This window comes from Hydra vulgaris, chromosome 12 (assembly GCF_038396675.1).
Source record: "Hydra vulgaris chromosome 12, alternate assembly HydraT2T_AEP".
In the NCBI taxonomy this organism is placed as follows: domain Eukaryota; kingdom Metazoa; phylum Cnidaria; class Hydrozoa; order Anthoathecata; family Hydridae; genus Hydra; species Hydra vulgaris.
In genome coordinates, this window is record NC_088931.1 from 34261913 (window position 1) to 34277611 (window position 15699).

Sequence of the window (15699 nt, forward strand, 5' to 3'; positions counted from 1 at the left end):
GGATACTGACGGCAAGCTATATTTCATATTCCAGAGCTACTCTAAATTTTCGAAAATTATTTGCATAACAGTTTTTGCTGGTGGGGTAGGGCGTACGTCAACTAGGTGGTGATAGTAGCCAAGAATATGCCGAACTTATAGAATAGTTTTGAAATTGGCCAAGCTTTTTGTTCGCTATCCATATGCACCTGCTGAAACTAGTAGCTCCCTTGATTCTTTTGTGGTGTAAAGTTGTTTGCATTCCTCTTTGATGTTTACTCACCCCTTATGAGAGATATATTTATGGAAATATATAACTAAAATAGTAATTGATTAAAATTATTGTATTTCTAATTTACCAATAATACTTAAGTTAATTTTATATTATATTCACTGTTAACTTTAGCTAATTTTAAAAATATACAAATTATCCGATATTTCTAATAAGTAAATTTTCTAATTTCTCTTAAGTAACTTTTTTATTTGACTTAATAAAATTTTAAATTAAACAACCATTTTTTTTATTAAACAACTCATGTTATAGAAAAGATTTCATGACATAACAAAAAGTAGCATTACACTAATGATTACTTATGTCTCTAATACGTTATCATTAATTTCACTTATTATGTCTCTAACCCATTATATTGTTAATTAATTATTATTTATCGTAATTTATATCTTCAAGTCCAAAAATAAGCTTCAATTAGAAAAGTTCAATGTTTATTAAATTAAATAGTAATTTTTTATAAACAATTACAATATTTAGTACATTGTATATTAAAAGTTGAATAAGAAGATTGTTTGAACAACTAAAAAAACAATATTCTAAAGTAGATAAAAAAAATAACAAATATATTATAAACAAATGTTAATATCACATATAAACCAATAAAAAACCGATAAAACTCATGCTTGAATTTAACAACAATTTTTGTGCTTAGAGCAAATATATTTAAAATGATATAACAATCGACTTTATTCTCAACCACACAATTAACGGATTTGAATGACCGAAAGCCGCTCAGGATCACGCCATTTTGAATAAGATTCTTCTTTCTTCAAAACTAATTCAACCCAATAATCTAGTCTCCTTGATCTGTCAAGAGAGCAGTTGGGATATCAATATCTATAACAGCAGCACCAAAAGGAACTATTTCATCAGCATTGGGTCCAACTGAATTATATTTAGGCTTCACACACTGAAAATCTACATGTCGACTTTTACTTCCTTCTTTCTCCCAAGACATGTGCACAAAGGGTCGCTGTATATAACTATACACAACTAAAATACAAAATATGTAAATAAAAAAAAAATCGCTTCATAAGTTCGATGTTTATCAAATAATAATATTCAAGCATACCATCAGGTTTTCCATGTTGCTTGTATTTGACTTTCTCCATATGCGTTGGGTAACCTTCAATACCCAACTTCACTTTTTTTAAACCTCTTTCTTTTAATACCTCTTTTGCAACATCTCGGTTTTCAAAGTATTTAAAAAAATGATATAGCTTTGAACTGTAAATAACTAAAATAAAGGTAAAAAAAAAAAATTAATAAAATACAAAGCATTTTAATATTATAAATACTTGGTACATTTACACATGGTCCAAATAATTTATTTCTATTGTAAATTTTTTTTTTTAATTTAAAAATGTTTAAACTCATTAAATTAAAAAAATCTAAAAGTAATTAGTCATCAAATTTTTATTACTAAATGTTTTTTTAGAGACATCACTATATTTCATGAACAAATATATTTTGCTTAAAAAAAATATCCAGTTACTTTCAGCAAATTCTTCTCCAGTGCTTGGAGGAAACTCTCCCCATTCAATTGTGTCGTCATCTTTAAGCACAACTAAGTGACATTCCCTATTACCTTTCTAAAATTAGTTAAAAAATACATTGCAAACAAACTGAAACAAAATAAAAAGTATTTTAAACATTAGCTCACATTAAAATATATTTGTAGTTTTGACAAATCTAATGAATACCTTAGCACTCTCAATCATCTTGGGTAATATATAACCTTCAATGTAAAGACTGGTAAACTCAACTCTTGCCCCATCGTTTGAAAGTTCATGCAGTAGCTCACCTAAAATTTTTAAAGTAACAAAGACTACAGGTAAAATATACAAGTATTTTGTAAATCACCTTTTGTTTTGTTTAATTTCTTATTAAATGCTACAATATTGACAGCATTTAAACTAAACTGCACTTAAAAATATTTTTTCTTTGAAACAATTACATATGAAAAACATTCAAAGTAAAGGAAATTTTTTTTTTTAGCAAGAAGCTTTAGAATAGCACACTTCAAAAATAATTTTCCAAAATTTTTATGATTTGATTAAAAAATAATTTTTATAGTAATTATTCAAGTTTAAAAAAGACTAACAACAAAAGACTAATATCAAATGACTAACAACAAATGACTAATAACAAATGATTAACAACAATTGAATAACAATAAATGACTAATAACAAAAGACTGACAACAACTAAAAATTTGTGAATTCATCCTCTAAACAATTTAAAAAGTTAAAAAAGTTTGCCACAACATTTTTATTAATTTTTAATGATTACTAAAAAAAATTCAGAGAACTATAGAATAAAATTACAAATTTTTTATGGTGTAACAAATTGAATATACATAATATAACATAAACTTCACCCAAATGATTTTAACAAATTATAATCATTTGGGTAAATTTAAATGTAATTGCTTTTTAAATACCAATGATATTTTTCAATAAAAACATGTTAGCATACTTAAATTTTGACATGAAAGAGATTCATGGCTGAATGGAACAAGAAGATAGTCACATGCTTCTCTTAATTCTGAAACATGAACTGTTGATGGGCAAACCATTTTGCCAGTTTTGTAGTATTCCTAAAAAAAACAAGATTACCTTTAGCACACAAAAGCATTTAATACCTGAAAATAATTGCTTAAAACTTACGAAGATACTATAACATAATTACCTTACCAAAATTATTTGAAATACATTTGGAGAGACACCTTCAGCAACAAGATATTCACCATGTTCATTTACTCTTAAGTAATTGCTGGCTGATGTGAACATTCTATTGACAAAAAAAACGTGTGTATAAATATCGCTGCATAGGTAACCTTGCATATAACATACAAAAATAACCATCAGCGAGGACATCAGTACATACATTTACAGAGATTTTGGGTTTGGGCAAGTGCTATCTAGATATAAAGAATCTAGATTCTCAAACAATCTACATTTATTTTTGTACAATTTTATGAGTGACATTTCATGCCCAGTTAAATCAATTGATTGCTGGGCTAAATGCATTATATATATATATATATATATATATATATATATATATATATATATATATATATATATATATATATTTATATATATATATATGTATATATATATATATATATATATATATATATATATATATATATATATATATATATATTTATATATATATATATGTATATATATATATATATATATATATATATATATATATATATATATATATATATATATATACACATATTAGGAGTAGTCAGTTTGAGGAAATTTTCAAATCTAAAATACCATACACTCTAGATTTGGGGCAAATGTTGAAAAAACAACTCCCAAAAAATTTGAGCTCAACAGGTCCACTCTATCCTTATCCCCTAAGCACTTTTTTAGAAAAAAAATTCTCAAAATCCATCATAAACAGCCAATTTTGCAGGTCCAAAGAAAGTTAAATCATAAAAATTTGAATTTTTTTTTTATGGGATGTTTATTTTTACCTATATATTTTAGCAAAAATACATGGTATTGTAGTTTTTTTTCCAAAAAAAATTTTTTTTGTATTTAGATAAAAAATTACAATATTTGATAATGTACTTACCATATTTATGTTACTGACAAAGGATTATAACCATATATCCAAAATATATACTTTTTTAGTTAGTTATGTAAATCTACAATAAAATTTAGTAATTTCTATAAGGTGGAGATTTGACGAGACCCAGCTTTAGTAGCTCAAAGAACAATTGAACTGTTCCATTTGTTGTAATAGCAAATTATTTTACAATAATTATTTTAAGTTTGATTTTTTAGGTCAAAAAAAATTAAATAGATTAATCTAAATATGCATAAAGAAGAAGAGTGTGGTCAGAAAATAGGAAGTGTAAGAACACTAAGGTCTAAAAAAAAACTATTCATTATCGAAGAAGCAAAGCCAGCCATTAAAGGTAATAATTAGTTTTAGAATGAAACCCTTAAGATAAAAAATTTAGCTAAACTTTTTATTTCTTACTTTTTGTAAACAAGGCTGTCAGCTTCCAACAGGGATGGAAATACTGCAGCACTTAGCTTACAATGAATCATTTTTCCCAAGTACATCAAAAAAAGCCACTATTCTTGCTTGTTCTCCTCAAAAAAACTTTGAAAGATGTGCAATGAAAAGTAAATGTGATTGTATTTTGGCCAAGGTAAAAGAGCCATGGATTAAAGCTGGATTTTTTATACTAAACGATCAAAGTCTAGTAAAAAATCTTTCAAATCTGGACATGAAAAAAAGGGATCCACTGCAGATTTAGCAAAGCAACAAGATTTTAAAGTTTACCTGAACAAATTATTCTGAGCTGGCATTCCTGATCTTAGGAATACAATAAAAAATGACAAAAAAAGATCTGATTCAGACAAGCTTGAGGATTTGGAGTTGCTGGAGGACCAAGAAGGGAAAAGAAGACTTATGCTTGGATCAGAAGATAAGAAGTACAGAAAAATAGTATGTATTTCTTTTAAACCAAAAAAAAAAAAAAATTGCTAGGCTTTCTAGCCAACTTACAATTTACATGCCACTTAAGATGGTTTAAAATAAAAATAGCTAAACAAAAAAAACAATGTTCACTCACTATTTCAATCTCTCGTATAATTAAATTAAAATTAATAAGTAGTAAATTTTTTGTTACATTTTTAGGTAATGAAGAGTAGCAGAAAGAGAAAGCAGCAAGTGAAACAACAATATTAGAGGGTACAACTAATGTTGAAAATAATAAAGATACTAGTGAGGACTCCTTGAGTGATACTGATTTTGATCCTGGAGAGTGCAATTCTATCTCAATCAGGAGCTGATCTGACAGATTTCAAATGTAGCCAGTCTACAGCAGCTAGAAAAATGAAACATGCAAATCATAATATACGCATGATATCAAAAGAAGATGTTCAGCAAGCAATGAATGAATCCTCATACCCATGCATAGTGCATTTTGATGGCAAAACATTAATTGAATTAAACAAAGGAAAAAGAATTAAAACTGATAGACTGGCTGTACTCATAAATATTGAAGGTGGGACACACTTGCTTGGAGTACTTCCTTTACCATTATCCTCTGGTGAAGATCAATGCAATGGTGTAATGGACCTTCTTAAGGAGTACAACCTTAAATCCAAAGTAGGAGGAATATGTTTTGATACTACTGCAAGTAACACTGGGTTAAAGAAAGGTTCTTTAATTAAAATATCCAACAATTTAGGCAAATATCTTTTACTTATTGCATGCAGACATGTATGTGAATTAAGAATGGTTCATTTTTGTAATTCAGTTTCAGATGAACATTCTACAGGACCAGATAATCCCATTTTTAAAAAATTAAAATTTTTTTTTGAAAATCCTGATTTTAATTACAATCAAACAGAACTGATAAAGTTTGATTGGAAAGTAGTAAGGGGAAATATTCTTGAGAAAGCTGCGCAAGAGTCTTTGAACTTTTGGCAAGAATACATTACAAATGGAAAAGAAAATAAAGGTTTTATCAGAGATGATAGAAATGAGCTTGCAGAACTTGTCGTAATTTACCTTTCTTCATCTTTAGTAACACTAAGAAAACCTGGAGCAGTTTATCATGCTAGGTTCTTATCCAAAGCACTTTACTACCTAAAGCTACAGCTTCTTTCCAGCCATCTTGAGTTTGTAAACCAGAATAATAAACTCAAGACAGAAACCAGGCTAATAAGTGAATTTATAGTTTGCTTTTATGCCAAATGGTATTTACAGGCTAATGACGCTATTAGAGCTCCCTTTCTTGATATAAAAGCAATACACCAAATGCAACAGTACCAAAAACTTTATGCCAAACCAGATGCTGTCGATGCAATTTTAAGCTCTCTTTACAAACATAGTTGGTATTTAGATTCAACAATGATTCCTCTTGCTCTGTTGGATGATAATATGTCATTTGAGGAGAAAGCAAATCTTGCAAAAGCAATTCTTACTTTTAAAATGCCAATTACAGCATGGTACAATACTAAAAACAAATCAAAAATAGATATAGAGGATAAAACAGAAATGGGAAACGAAATTAGTGAACATCCTTCTTCACTTGCTCTGTTGGTTGATGAATTTTCATGTCTTATGTTTGATAGGATTGGATTAGAGGAACAAAGGATAAAAGATTGGCTTTCGCTTCCCCCTGAGTTTTGGTTTACTCAATCTGCTTTTAAAAGCTTTCAGAATTATGCCAAATCTTTAATTGTAGTAAATGACAAAATTATATAAAAACTTCAAAAAGTTATCATTTCATAAAGAAATTATTATTTTAGATTTTGGTGAACAGAAAATGACATTTTTTAACTATATTATTTTATATATTTTTGAAGAACTTTTTTTGATAATTATAGGAACCCATCTGATGTTCAAGGGTCTTGGGGAACCCCTAAAAATATTTTTTATTCAAAAAATCTTTAAATCCAGTGTTATTTTACATTAAGGGGATGGTAGCATAGATTTTTCAAAAATGTTGTAGAGTTGTAGAGTTATAGAGAGGGTTGTAACCACAAAAAGTAGCCTCTTTGACTGTAGTGGCCTTCTCGGCTTTGGGGAGGTGAATAATTAAAAAGTATATATATAAATGTATGTATGTGTGTATATATATATATATATATATATATATATATATATATATATATATATATATATATATATATATATATATATATATATATATATATATATATATATATATATATATATATATATATATATATATATATATATATACACACACACATATATATATATTTTAATTATTCACCTCCCCAATGCCGAGAGGGCAACTACAGCCAAAGAGGCTACTTTTTGTGGTTACAACCCTCTCTCAACTCTATAACTCTGAAAAACGTATATATATATGTACATACATATATATATATATTTATATATATATATATATATATATATATATATATATATATATATATATATATATATATATATATATATTTATATATATATATATATATATATATATATGTTCGATATGATAAAATAACACTTGGTTTAAAAATTTTTGAATAAAAAATATTTTGAGGGGTCCCCCAAGACCCTTAAACATTTAATGGCTCCCTAATACTAACAAGAAAATAGTTTTTTAAAAGTATGTCTTATTGGGTCTCAAATAAAGCAAAATTATATAAAAACTTCAAAAAGTTATCATTTCATAAAGAAATTATTATTTTAGATTTTGGTGAACAGAAAATGACATTTTTTAACTAAAAGCAAAAAATAGGGAATTGAACAAGATTTTGTATTATAATTGATGTAACAATGGTTATTTTTGAAATTTCTATATAATTTTGCTTCTTTTGAGATCCAACATGATATATTTTTGAAGAACTTTTTTTGATAATTATAGGAACCCATCTGATGTTCAAGGGTCTTAGGGGACCCCTAAAAATATTTTTTATTCAAAAAATCTTTAAATCCAGTGTTATTTTACATTAAGCGGATGGTAGCATAGATTTTTTTAAAATGCTGTTATTTGGGACACCCTAATATATATATATATATATATATATATATATATATATATATATATATATATATATATATATATATATATATATATATATATATATATATATATATATACACATATATATATATATATATATACACATACACACATATATACATATATATATATATATATATATATATATATATATATATATATATATAATATATATATATATATATATATATATATATATATATATATATATATATATATATATATATATATATTAGGGTGTCCCAAATAATATAGAGAGCATAAAGTCAGAGTGTTGGCATTTATTAACTTATTTATTAATACATATAATATTAACATTGAGATAATTATTAGCAGCAAAAAGTCTTATTTGGGTTAAAATTCACAATAGCAAGTCCAGTTTGTTACAATCAAAAAAAGATAACTTCTTATCAAAAGTGGAGTATAAATTATTGTGACTAGCAAATAAAGCCAACTTAGAGGTGATATGAGGAAGATCATTATTTTGTATTAAGAAATATATTGAAAAACAAAACAGGACCAAGGATGTAGTTTTTTAGTACCCAGAAGTCACTGGAAATAAACAAGAGTGTTTTCCATCATAAACAAATTAAATACTGGGTTAAAAAGGAATAGTTTAATAGTTTAAGTTAAGTAGTTTAATAGTTTAAGTAGAACAAGAAAAAAAAGAGCATAAGCTAGGATCAGCAAATAAAAAAAAGTAATCTAGGCAGCCCTTGCAATTGGGTCGGCATTCTGCAATGCCAACCCTTAAGTGTTTGAGATCAGCAAAATATTGCCGACCTCATTTCTATGTTTTATGGTAACCCCTTTGTGTCAATTTTTTTTGCCGACCTCCAATAGTTTGAGGTCAGCAATTTATTGACGACTTCATTTTTCCTAATTTCGAGGGTTTAATCTAGGTGTAAAGGTAAGATTAGGGTTGTCTGAAAACAAGTCACAAAGTTTTAAAAAAATGTTGAGAAAGACACAAATTTTGAACATTAGTGCCAGCAAGTTACTAGAACCAAGACATTTAGCACGATGAGCATTTAAGTCACCAATAACAACAATATTGACTGATGGATAAACAGAAAGGGCTCAGCCAATTTAATCAAAAATTGCAATAAAAAACAAAGAGAAAGGTGATTGAGTATGAGTAAATTGATATGTAACAATAAAATAATAATAATAATAATAATAATAACATTAATAATAATAATAAGTTACTGGAGGTGAAAACATGAATTTTATAAACAAGATAACAATTATAGATAGCCTAAAAAAATTATATGAAACAGGAAAATAAGATGAATGGAACCAATTCCAAAAAATGGATGTTTGAGGAAAAAAACTAGACAAATAAGAACTTTAGAAGCATTTAGAAACAGTCACAGTAAAAAAAAGTAAAAAAGGATAAAACCTAATTGAATAACAAGTAAAAAGAGAATGGATTTTAGTAGATGGCACAATACACGCTAGCTCTTTATAGCAGCGTCTAATATAGTATTTATAGAAAAGAGAAAGAGAAGCAACATAACGATTTGATAATGGTTGAAAGTTGGCTGCAAGAGCAGGTCCAACTATGTTTACAATGCATTTTTGCACCTTGTCTAAATTTAAAAAAAGACATTATTCGAAGATTTGCTCTATATAAGGCAACAGTATTCCATACCAGGACAGATTTATAGAGATAAAGAATAGAATCTGGAGTAAGAAAATGCAGAAGTTGATTGGTAGCATGCCTGCGAGAATTGCAGCAGTCATTAGAAGTCGTGGAGGCTACACAAAGTATTAATTTCGCATTAAAATTAATAATAGCATAAATCGCGACAAAACTGTTTACATCTGACATTTTGTTTCAATAAATAATTTGCTATAAACACTTCTCATTCATTTAAATTCAGGCTCAAAATATGAAACTACAATGAATTACCTTTATTTTGGTATATATATATTAATATATAAACATATATTTCAATCATTTATTTTAAAAAAGAATATTTTTCAAAAACATGTAAACACTTTTGTCGCATACTGTAGTTGTAATAATAATTAGCTGAAAAAATTGAGTTTTATTTGAGTTAAAGTTCACCAGCCACTGAGAGCCTCATGCTGTAACAGAAGTGAAATTCTTTTTAAGCTCAAATGCCCCGAGTCAGATCGCTCTCCAGAATTTTTGAAAATAGGGATAACAGATCAACCTGTTTGTTGACTATATCAGGTATGATGGGATTAGTAGAATCAAGAGATGAGATTGATGATAAGTTTTTAGCAAACAACTCAGCTTTGCCTTTAAGTTAGGTAATAAAATCTGAACCATGCAAGAGAGGTAGAACAACAGATTTTGTGACCTGAGAACAGCAGGCTTTGACGTTAGACAAACCCTTTTTACAATGTTTTCTAGCAATAGTAAACAGACATCTATTTTCTGGAGAATTTTTTTGGTGATAGATATGTAAGTAATGGTTACAATGGGAAATTTCAGCAGTACAATGAGAGGAAAACCAAAAAAAGCCAGGCTTGACTTGAAATCATTGAGAAGAATAAATGATTCCATGCCAGCCTGAATACAAGAAGTTAAATAAGAAGCACATCCTGAGTGAATATGGAGAAACTGAACACTGAATAGGATTAGAAATAAGACTTAAGTCAAGTAGAGAAGGTAAATGATTCAGATTGCCTGGAAAGCGAGTTGGAAAGTTGATTGTTTGTACTAGAGATTGAGAAAGGCAAAAATTGTGGGCCTTAATGCCTACAGAGTCACTGCCACTAGAGCCAAGCATTTAATGAGCATTAATATTGGCTGAAGGATAAAGAGAAAGAGCTTAGTCAATTTGATCAGAAATAACATCAAAAACATCAAAAAGAGTGTTATCTTAAGATAAAGGAGAACAATATAGAACAAAGTGAAAGGTGATAGAGTGAAGTGGTGGTAAAAAAAAGCACATTAAAGAATATTCTGTGGATTTAAACTTAGTTTTTATTCTACTATTTTCCTTTTATTCTCCACTGACAAATGGGCAAATTCTTACACATGTAAATGTGCAGGCTAAGCGTGTGACTATTTAAGCATGTGAAGTTTTTACAAATTAAAAGAAGGTAACCATCAACACTAAGATCACAAGATGAGACAGCTGAACTTAAATTAGTCTCGCAAAGAGCAAGTTGGTCTGGTGAACTTTGCAAGAGATAAAACTCAACATAAAAGAAGACCACAAATTTGAGTGAATGATGGATTTAGAGAATTTGGTAATAATGATGGTTTTTTGTGTTTTATAGTTTTTGGTACTTTTTTCATTTTGGATTTGTTAAAGATCTTGACTCAATGTAAAGATAACAATTGCAGAGATTAAATTAAAAAAATAAGAAAAATCAAATTAATAATATAATTATTATTTTAACAGAAAATCATATAAGATAGATGCTTTTAACAAAATTTTACTAAAGTTAAAGTGAAAAAATATTGCTTTACACACGCACTTCCACCTTCAGGAAACATGGTGACATCAACAGTTTTTCGCCAACTTGTTATTAAGAGTGTATACTAACAATATGTGTTATTATTTCTAGTTATTTGTCTGTCTTGTTGAACAAATGATCAACTTTAAATGTGTGTAGAAGTCATCATGAAAAAAAATTCCTATGTAAATTACATAATTTTATTTGTGAGTAAACAATCTAAGTTAAGAACATTAAATTTTTAAAAAATTTTGTATATTTGTATCACAAATATAACATACGCATTTTGTACTCTGATGCATGGGTGCTCACAATATTTTTTAACGTTTTAGATATGACAATTTCACATATTGTGCTCCAACTCCAAACTTAAGTATTTTTATGCCTATACCAAATGAGGAGGCTTTACAAAAAATTGCAATGATGAAGGACTGAGAAAAAAATATTCCAAAATTTTAATACCCACTGCCCAAATGTGAGGGCAATTATGTAGTAAAATTTTCAACTTTACTATCTTATACTAAACTTAAATTTATCTACAGGTTTTAAATTTCATTCAAAAATATTGTAAACCACAGAAGTTATGACCGTGCAAAATTTACAATCCCCTCATTTTGTGGGAGGGGATCTGAATCTGAAAGCTTTATCCTTAAAAAAATACACAAGTTAATCAAGCTACAAGAACTAAACCTTTATTAGACATTATTATTCTAAACCAATAATTAAATGTCTATCAATTTAGGGGCCATCCATAAAGTACGTACGCAAGTATGGGGGAGGGGGTTTCCCAAAAGCCTACAAACGCATACAAGGGAAAGGGGGTGGGTTATCTCTCGTTATAATTAATAAGAGAAAAATAAACATAAAAATAATAATAATAATGCGTACGTACGTGGGAGAAGGGGCGTCTTCAAAAGCATACAGGTTTGTACAAAGGGAGGGGGTCCTAAATCAGTGGTTTTACTGTGTACGTTCTTTATGGATACCCTCTTAAAATCATAAAATATTTACAGAGTACAGTTCATAAGTAAAGAAACCTATTTATTCTTACCAATAACAAATTTATTTTTAGCCACCAATTAGAAGTTTGATAGAAATTGAAAAACAACGCATTAGTTTTTGTAAACTTTATATATTAATGCAAAATATTTTAACTCCTTTTTAGACTTTTCATCAATTTTAAAGCAAAAAAATATACAAATTTTATTATAATTCATTACAACAGCCACTTTTTCTTCATTACAATATTTACTTTGCTTCCCTAAGTTTATTTTAAAATCTTGACTAAGGTTCAAAATTCCACATTTAATTTTACCAACCACTATTTTAGAATATCTACTTTAAATTCAAACTAAAAAATTGTTTTTTTAAAAGGTATGGCTGTAAATTCTATTGCCTAAGATTAACTTTATAAAAATTTTAAAGACATATTTACACAATTAACTCTAAAAAAGATACAGAAATATTTAAAAATTATATAGTAACTAACATAAATAATCATTTACTAATGTTAATTTGTTAATGTTAACAAGATTAACAATGCTGAAAATAATGATTGATTACCTTCCTAACATTGTATTTGGATGCTTCATAAATATATGAGGGTTTATATTGAAACGAGTTCCACCAACTAACAATGTAGCCCTATTCTGAATTTGGATTTTTGGTCTTGTTGATTGATTAGTAGTGGCAATCACCTCTGGCTGTAAAGAAATATAGGATCTAGAAAATGAGGATTCATCATTATCACTATTTACGACATTGGAAGAAGATAACGATGGAATAGAAGAATGATTACTAACAACATTTAAAACCGGAGAATACAATTCTTGAAAAGAGTTTTGAAGCATAACAATATCTGAATCATTGTCAGATGAACTTGATGCAGGAACATCGATAACTTTAAGTCTTCTGGCAAGCCTTTCTTCTCTTGGCGTTCCAACAGGTACTTCATCAATATCATCACTTTCGTTTTTCATTTTTTAAATAAAAAAGTAGTCAAATTGAAAAATCTAAAAAACAAGTATAAAATAACTTTTAAATTGTTAAACGTTAAACAATTTTAACTTGAAGCCAAATACGGAAAAAAACTTTAACGATTTCAAAATATACGCTGATCGTATATTTTGAAACTTTCAGAATTCGACGGCCCATACAGAAATTTGTTCAGGGGTGATTCCTTTTTGAGACAATTCCCAATCGGAAAAAAACCTTCTAACTTGTTAAAAAAAAAAAGAAAAGTGAAGCCGCTTAATTAGAAATGGCTACCAGAACATTAACTATATAATATTTGCCCTTTCTAAAATGGCGGATTAAATTTGTAAACAAAAAAGCGGCTTCGTTCAAGAAAATCCCGCAAGTTAGACATCTAGTATATATACACTAGATGTCTAACTTGCGGGATATATGTATATATATATATATATATATAAATATATATATATATATATATATATATATATATATATATATATATATATATATATATATATATATATATATATATCATTGCATTTGCCACTTATAAATATCGAACCCGCCTATTCTAAAGGAACGAATAGTCACAAGTTAAATTAAGTAGATTTTGTCCCAAGTTGCAAATGTTTATAGTTTCACATTAAAAGGAATGACGTTATGATATAATAATTAGTTTTTACCAGAGTAAAAGGTTTATATTACAAAGTTATATATTATATATTACATATTATATATATTATATGTTACATATTATATATTACAAAGTGTTTTAGTTTTTCTTAAAACTAGATTAAGGTAACTTTTGATAAGAATAAATGTTTTAATTAACTAATACTTTAAGAACTTAGTTCTAGAGATCTAGTTTATATTGTTGTGCTCCTAGGGCGAGAAGTCTATATCTTGCAAAAAGGAAACCACTTAAACCTAAAAAATTGGCACACTTTTATAGCATCTAATTTATATCAGTTTTTACAACAAGTTATAAATTTAAAATTAACTATAAAATTAAAAATTAAACTTAAGAATATTAAATCAGCAGAGTTTAACGTAGACGTAGTTCTTCAAATTTTCTTGAATACGGCTGCTACGAACTGTTACAAAGAACGTTTTATATTCAGTATTGAAAAAAAATCAAATGTTTAACGTTCAACTATAGATAAATATACAACATATTAAATACTTAGAGTATGAACACCCGTTTATTAAATATCTCTTTAATAATAATAATTTTAACTAATGATATACTTAATAAAAATCAAATAACTGATTGATATATTATGCATTGAGTTTTTGGTTTTTAATAGTAGGAGAGACCGGGGCTACCCAGCCGTCTTTTTAGGACTAAATGCGGCTGAGTAGTTATCTCTGTTTTTACATTTTAAGATCTGTAAACCTAACCACGGATTTTTTGTAAATATTAAAGAGTAATCTTAAAGAGTATGAATTAAATTAATATTTTCAAGTTGAATATATCATAAAAAACTTTCTTGGTGCAATATCAGGGCATCGAAAAAAAAAGGTTGTTAAATTATAACCGAGATAGGACACCAGAGTAAATGCCCCATTCCGGTAATACATTAATAATAATTTTCTAAGCGCAAACTTTGAAAATTATTATTATTCAACATTGTAAGTAATATTGAAACGTGCGCTTTACGACTTAAAAATTATATTAAGCAACACAGGCAGAATCTTTAGGACAAAATTGTTTTACAATTTCATTCAATTCGTTTCAATTAAGATTAAAAAATAATTTTACAAAACAACATTGTCTTTCCATAAACAAATTAAAAATTAATTCGAATATTTAGATTAATTTTGATAAAGGCGCAGGTTTCGCATTTATATACCAAAAGGATGCAAATATATATATCCGATTTTAAAATGTATATATCAGATTGTGTCCTACCTAAAATATATGGAATGATTTCCGCAAAATTTTCCAAAAAAGAATATATGGAATGATTTCCCGCAAAAACCTAAAAATGATCTTCCAATCTGTTCTGCTGTATCAATGTGTCCTGCTAACCAACACACTACCTTATAGAACATCCAAATATCTTGTTTATATTATTCAACTAACACTAAATAAAATCAAAGATAAATTTATTAACTTGAAGTGCTTTATTAATAAAGCCGGGCAATGAAAATAGATCCCAATGAAGTTTAGGCTTCATTTGATATAGTTAATTTACATACGTCCATACCGATTGTCACGCTCGCTTCGACTCAATATAACAGCAATAAATGTTTCTAAAAATCCTAAACGAACCATATCCTGTTATAAAATACACTGTTGAACTCGAAAAACACCAAAAACTGTTTTTTATATAATAATATTGCAAATACAATGCATGGAGCTTATGAGTCTCAAATACATCGAAAAAAAGCAATTACTTAATTATTCAACTTAAACTTAACTTTAACATCAATTCTAATATTATCATTGGCGTTTTTAAAG

General features: G+C 27.4%; 1 protein-coding gene across 2 annotated transcripts; it reads right to left on the minus strand.

Annotated features, from left to right (window-relative positions):
• Positions 1 to 685: 685 nt before the first annotated feature.
• Positions 686 to 13408, minus strand: LOC100210497 (BTB/POZ domain-containing protein 10). Of its 2 annotated transcripts, XM_065813021.1 has the most exons (8): positions 13064 to 13388; positions 12825 to 12964; positions 2968 to 3064; positions 2750 to 2870; positions 1975 to 2075; positions 1767 to 1863; positions 1344 to 1508; positions 686 to 1264 (listed from the first exon to the last, which is right to left on the minus strand). In XM_065813021.1, exons 1-8 carry the CDS (start codon positions 13238 to 13240, stop codon positions 1065 to 1067), a joined length of 1098 nt encoding a protein of 365 aa, XP_065669093.1. In that variant the 5' UTR covers positions 13241 to 13388; the 3' UTR covers positions 686 to 1064. The 2 variants fall into 2 exon arrangements, with proteins under 2 accessions (XP_065669093.1, XP_065669092.1); XM_065813020.1 differs by having other exon boundaries at positions 12825 to 13408.
• Positions 13409 to 15699: the final 2291 nt, after the last annotated feature.

Bases quoted from the DNA above. Each gene is read 5' to 3' on its own strand.
- LOC100210497 (XM_065813020.1), bottom strand. From the start codon at position 13,240: ATGAAAAACGAAAGTGATGATATTGATGAAGTACCTGTTGGAACGCCA. The intron at 1,864-1,974 runs GTATTCATTAGA...AACTAATTTTAG, and splicing joins AGATGATTGAGAGTGCTAAG to AAAGGTAATAGGGAATGTCA. The intron at 1,265-1,343 runs GTATGCTTGAAT...TTTGTATTTTAG, and splicing joins GCAACATGGAAAACCTGATG to TTGTGTATAGTTATATACAG.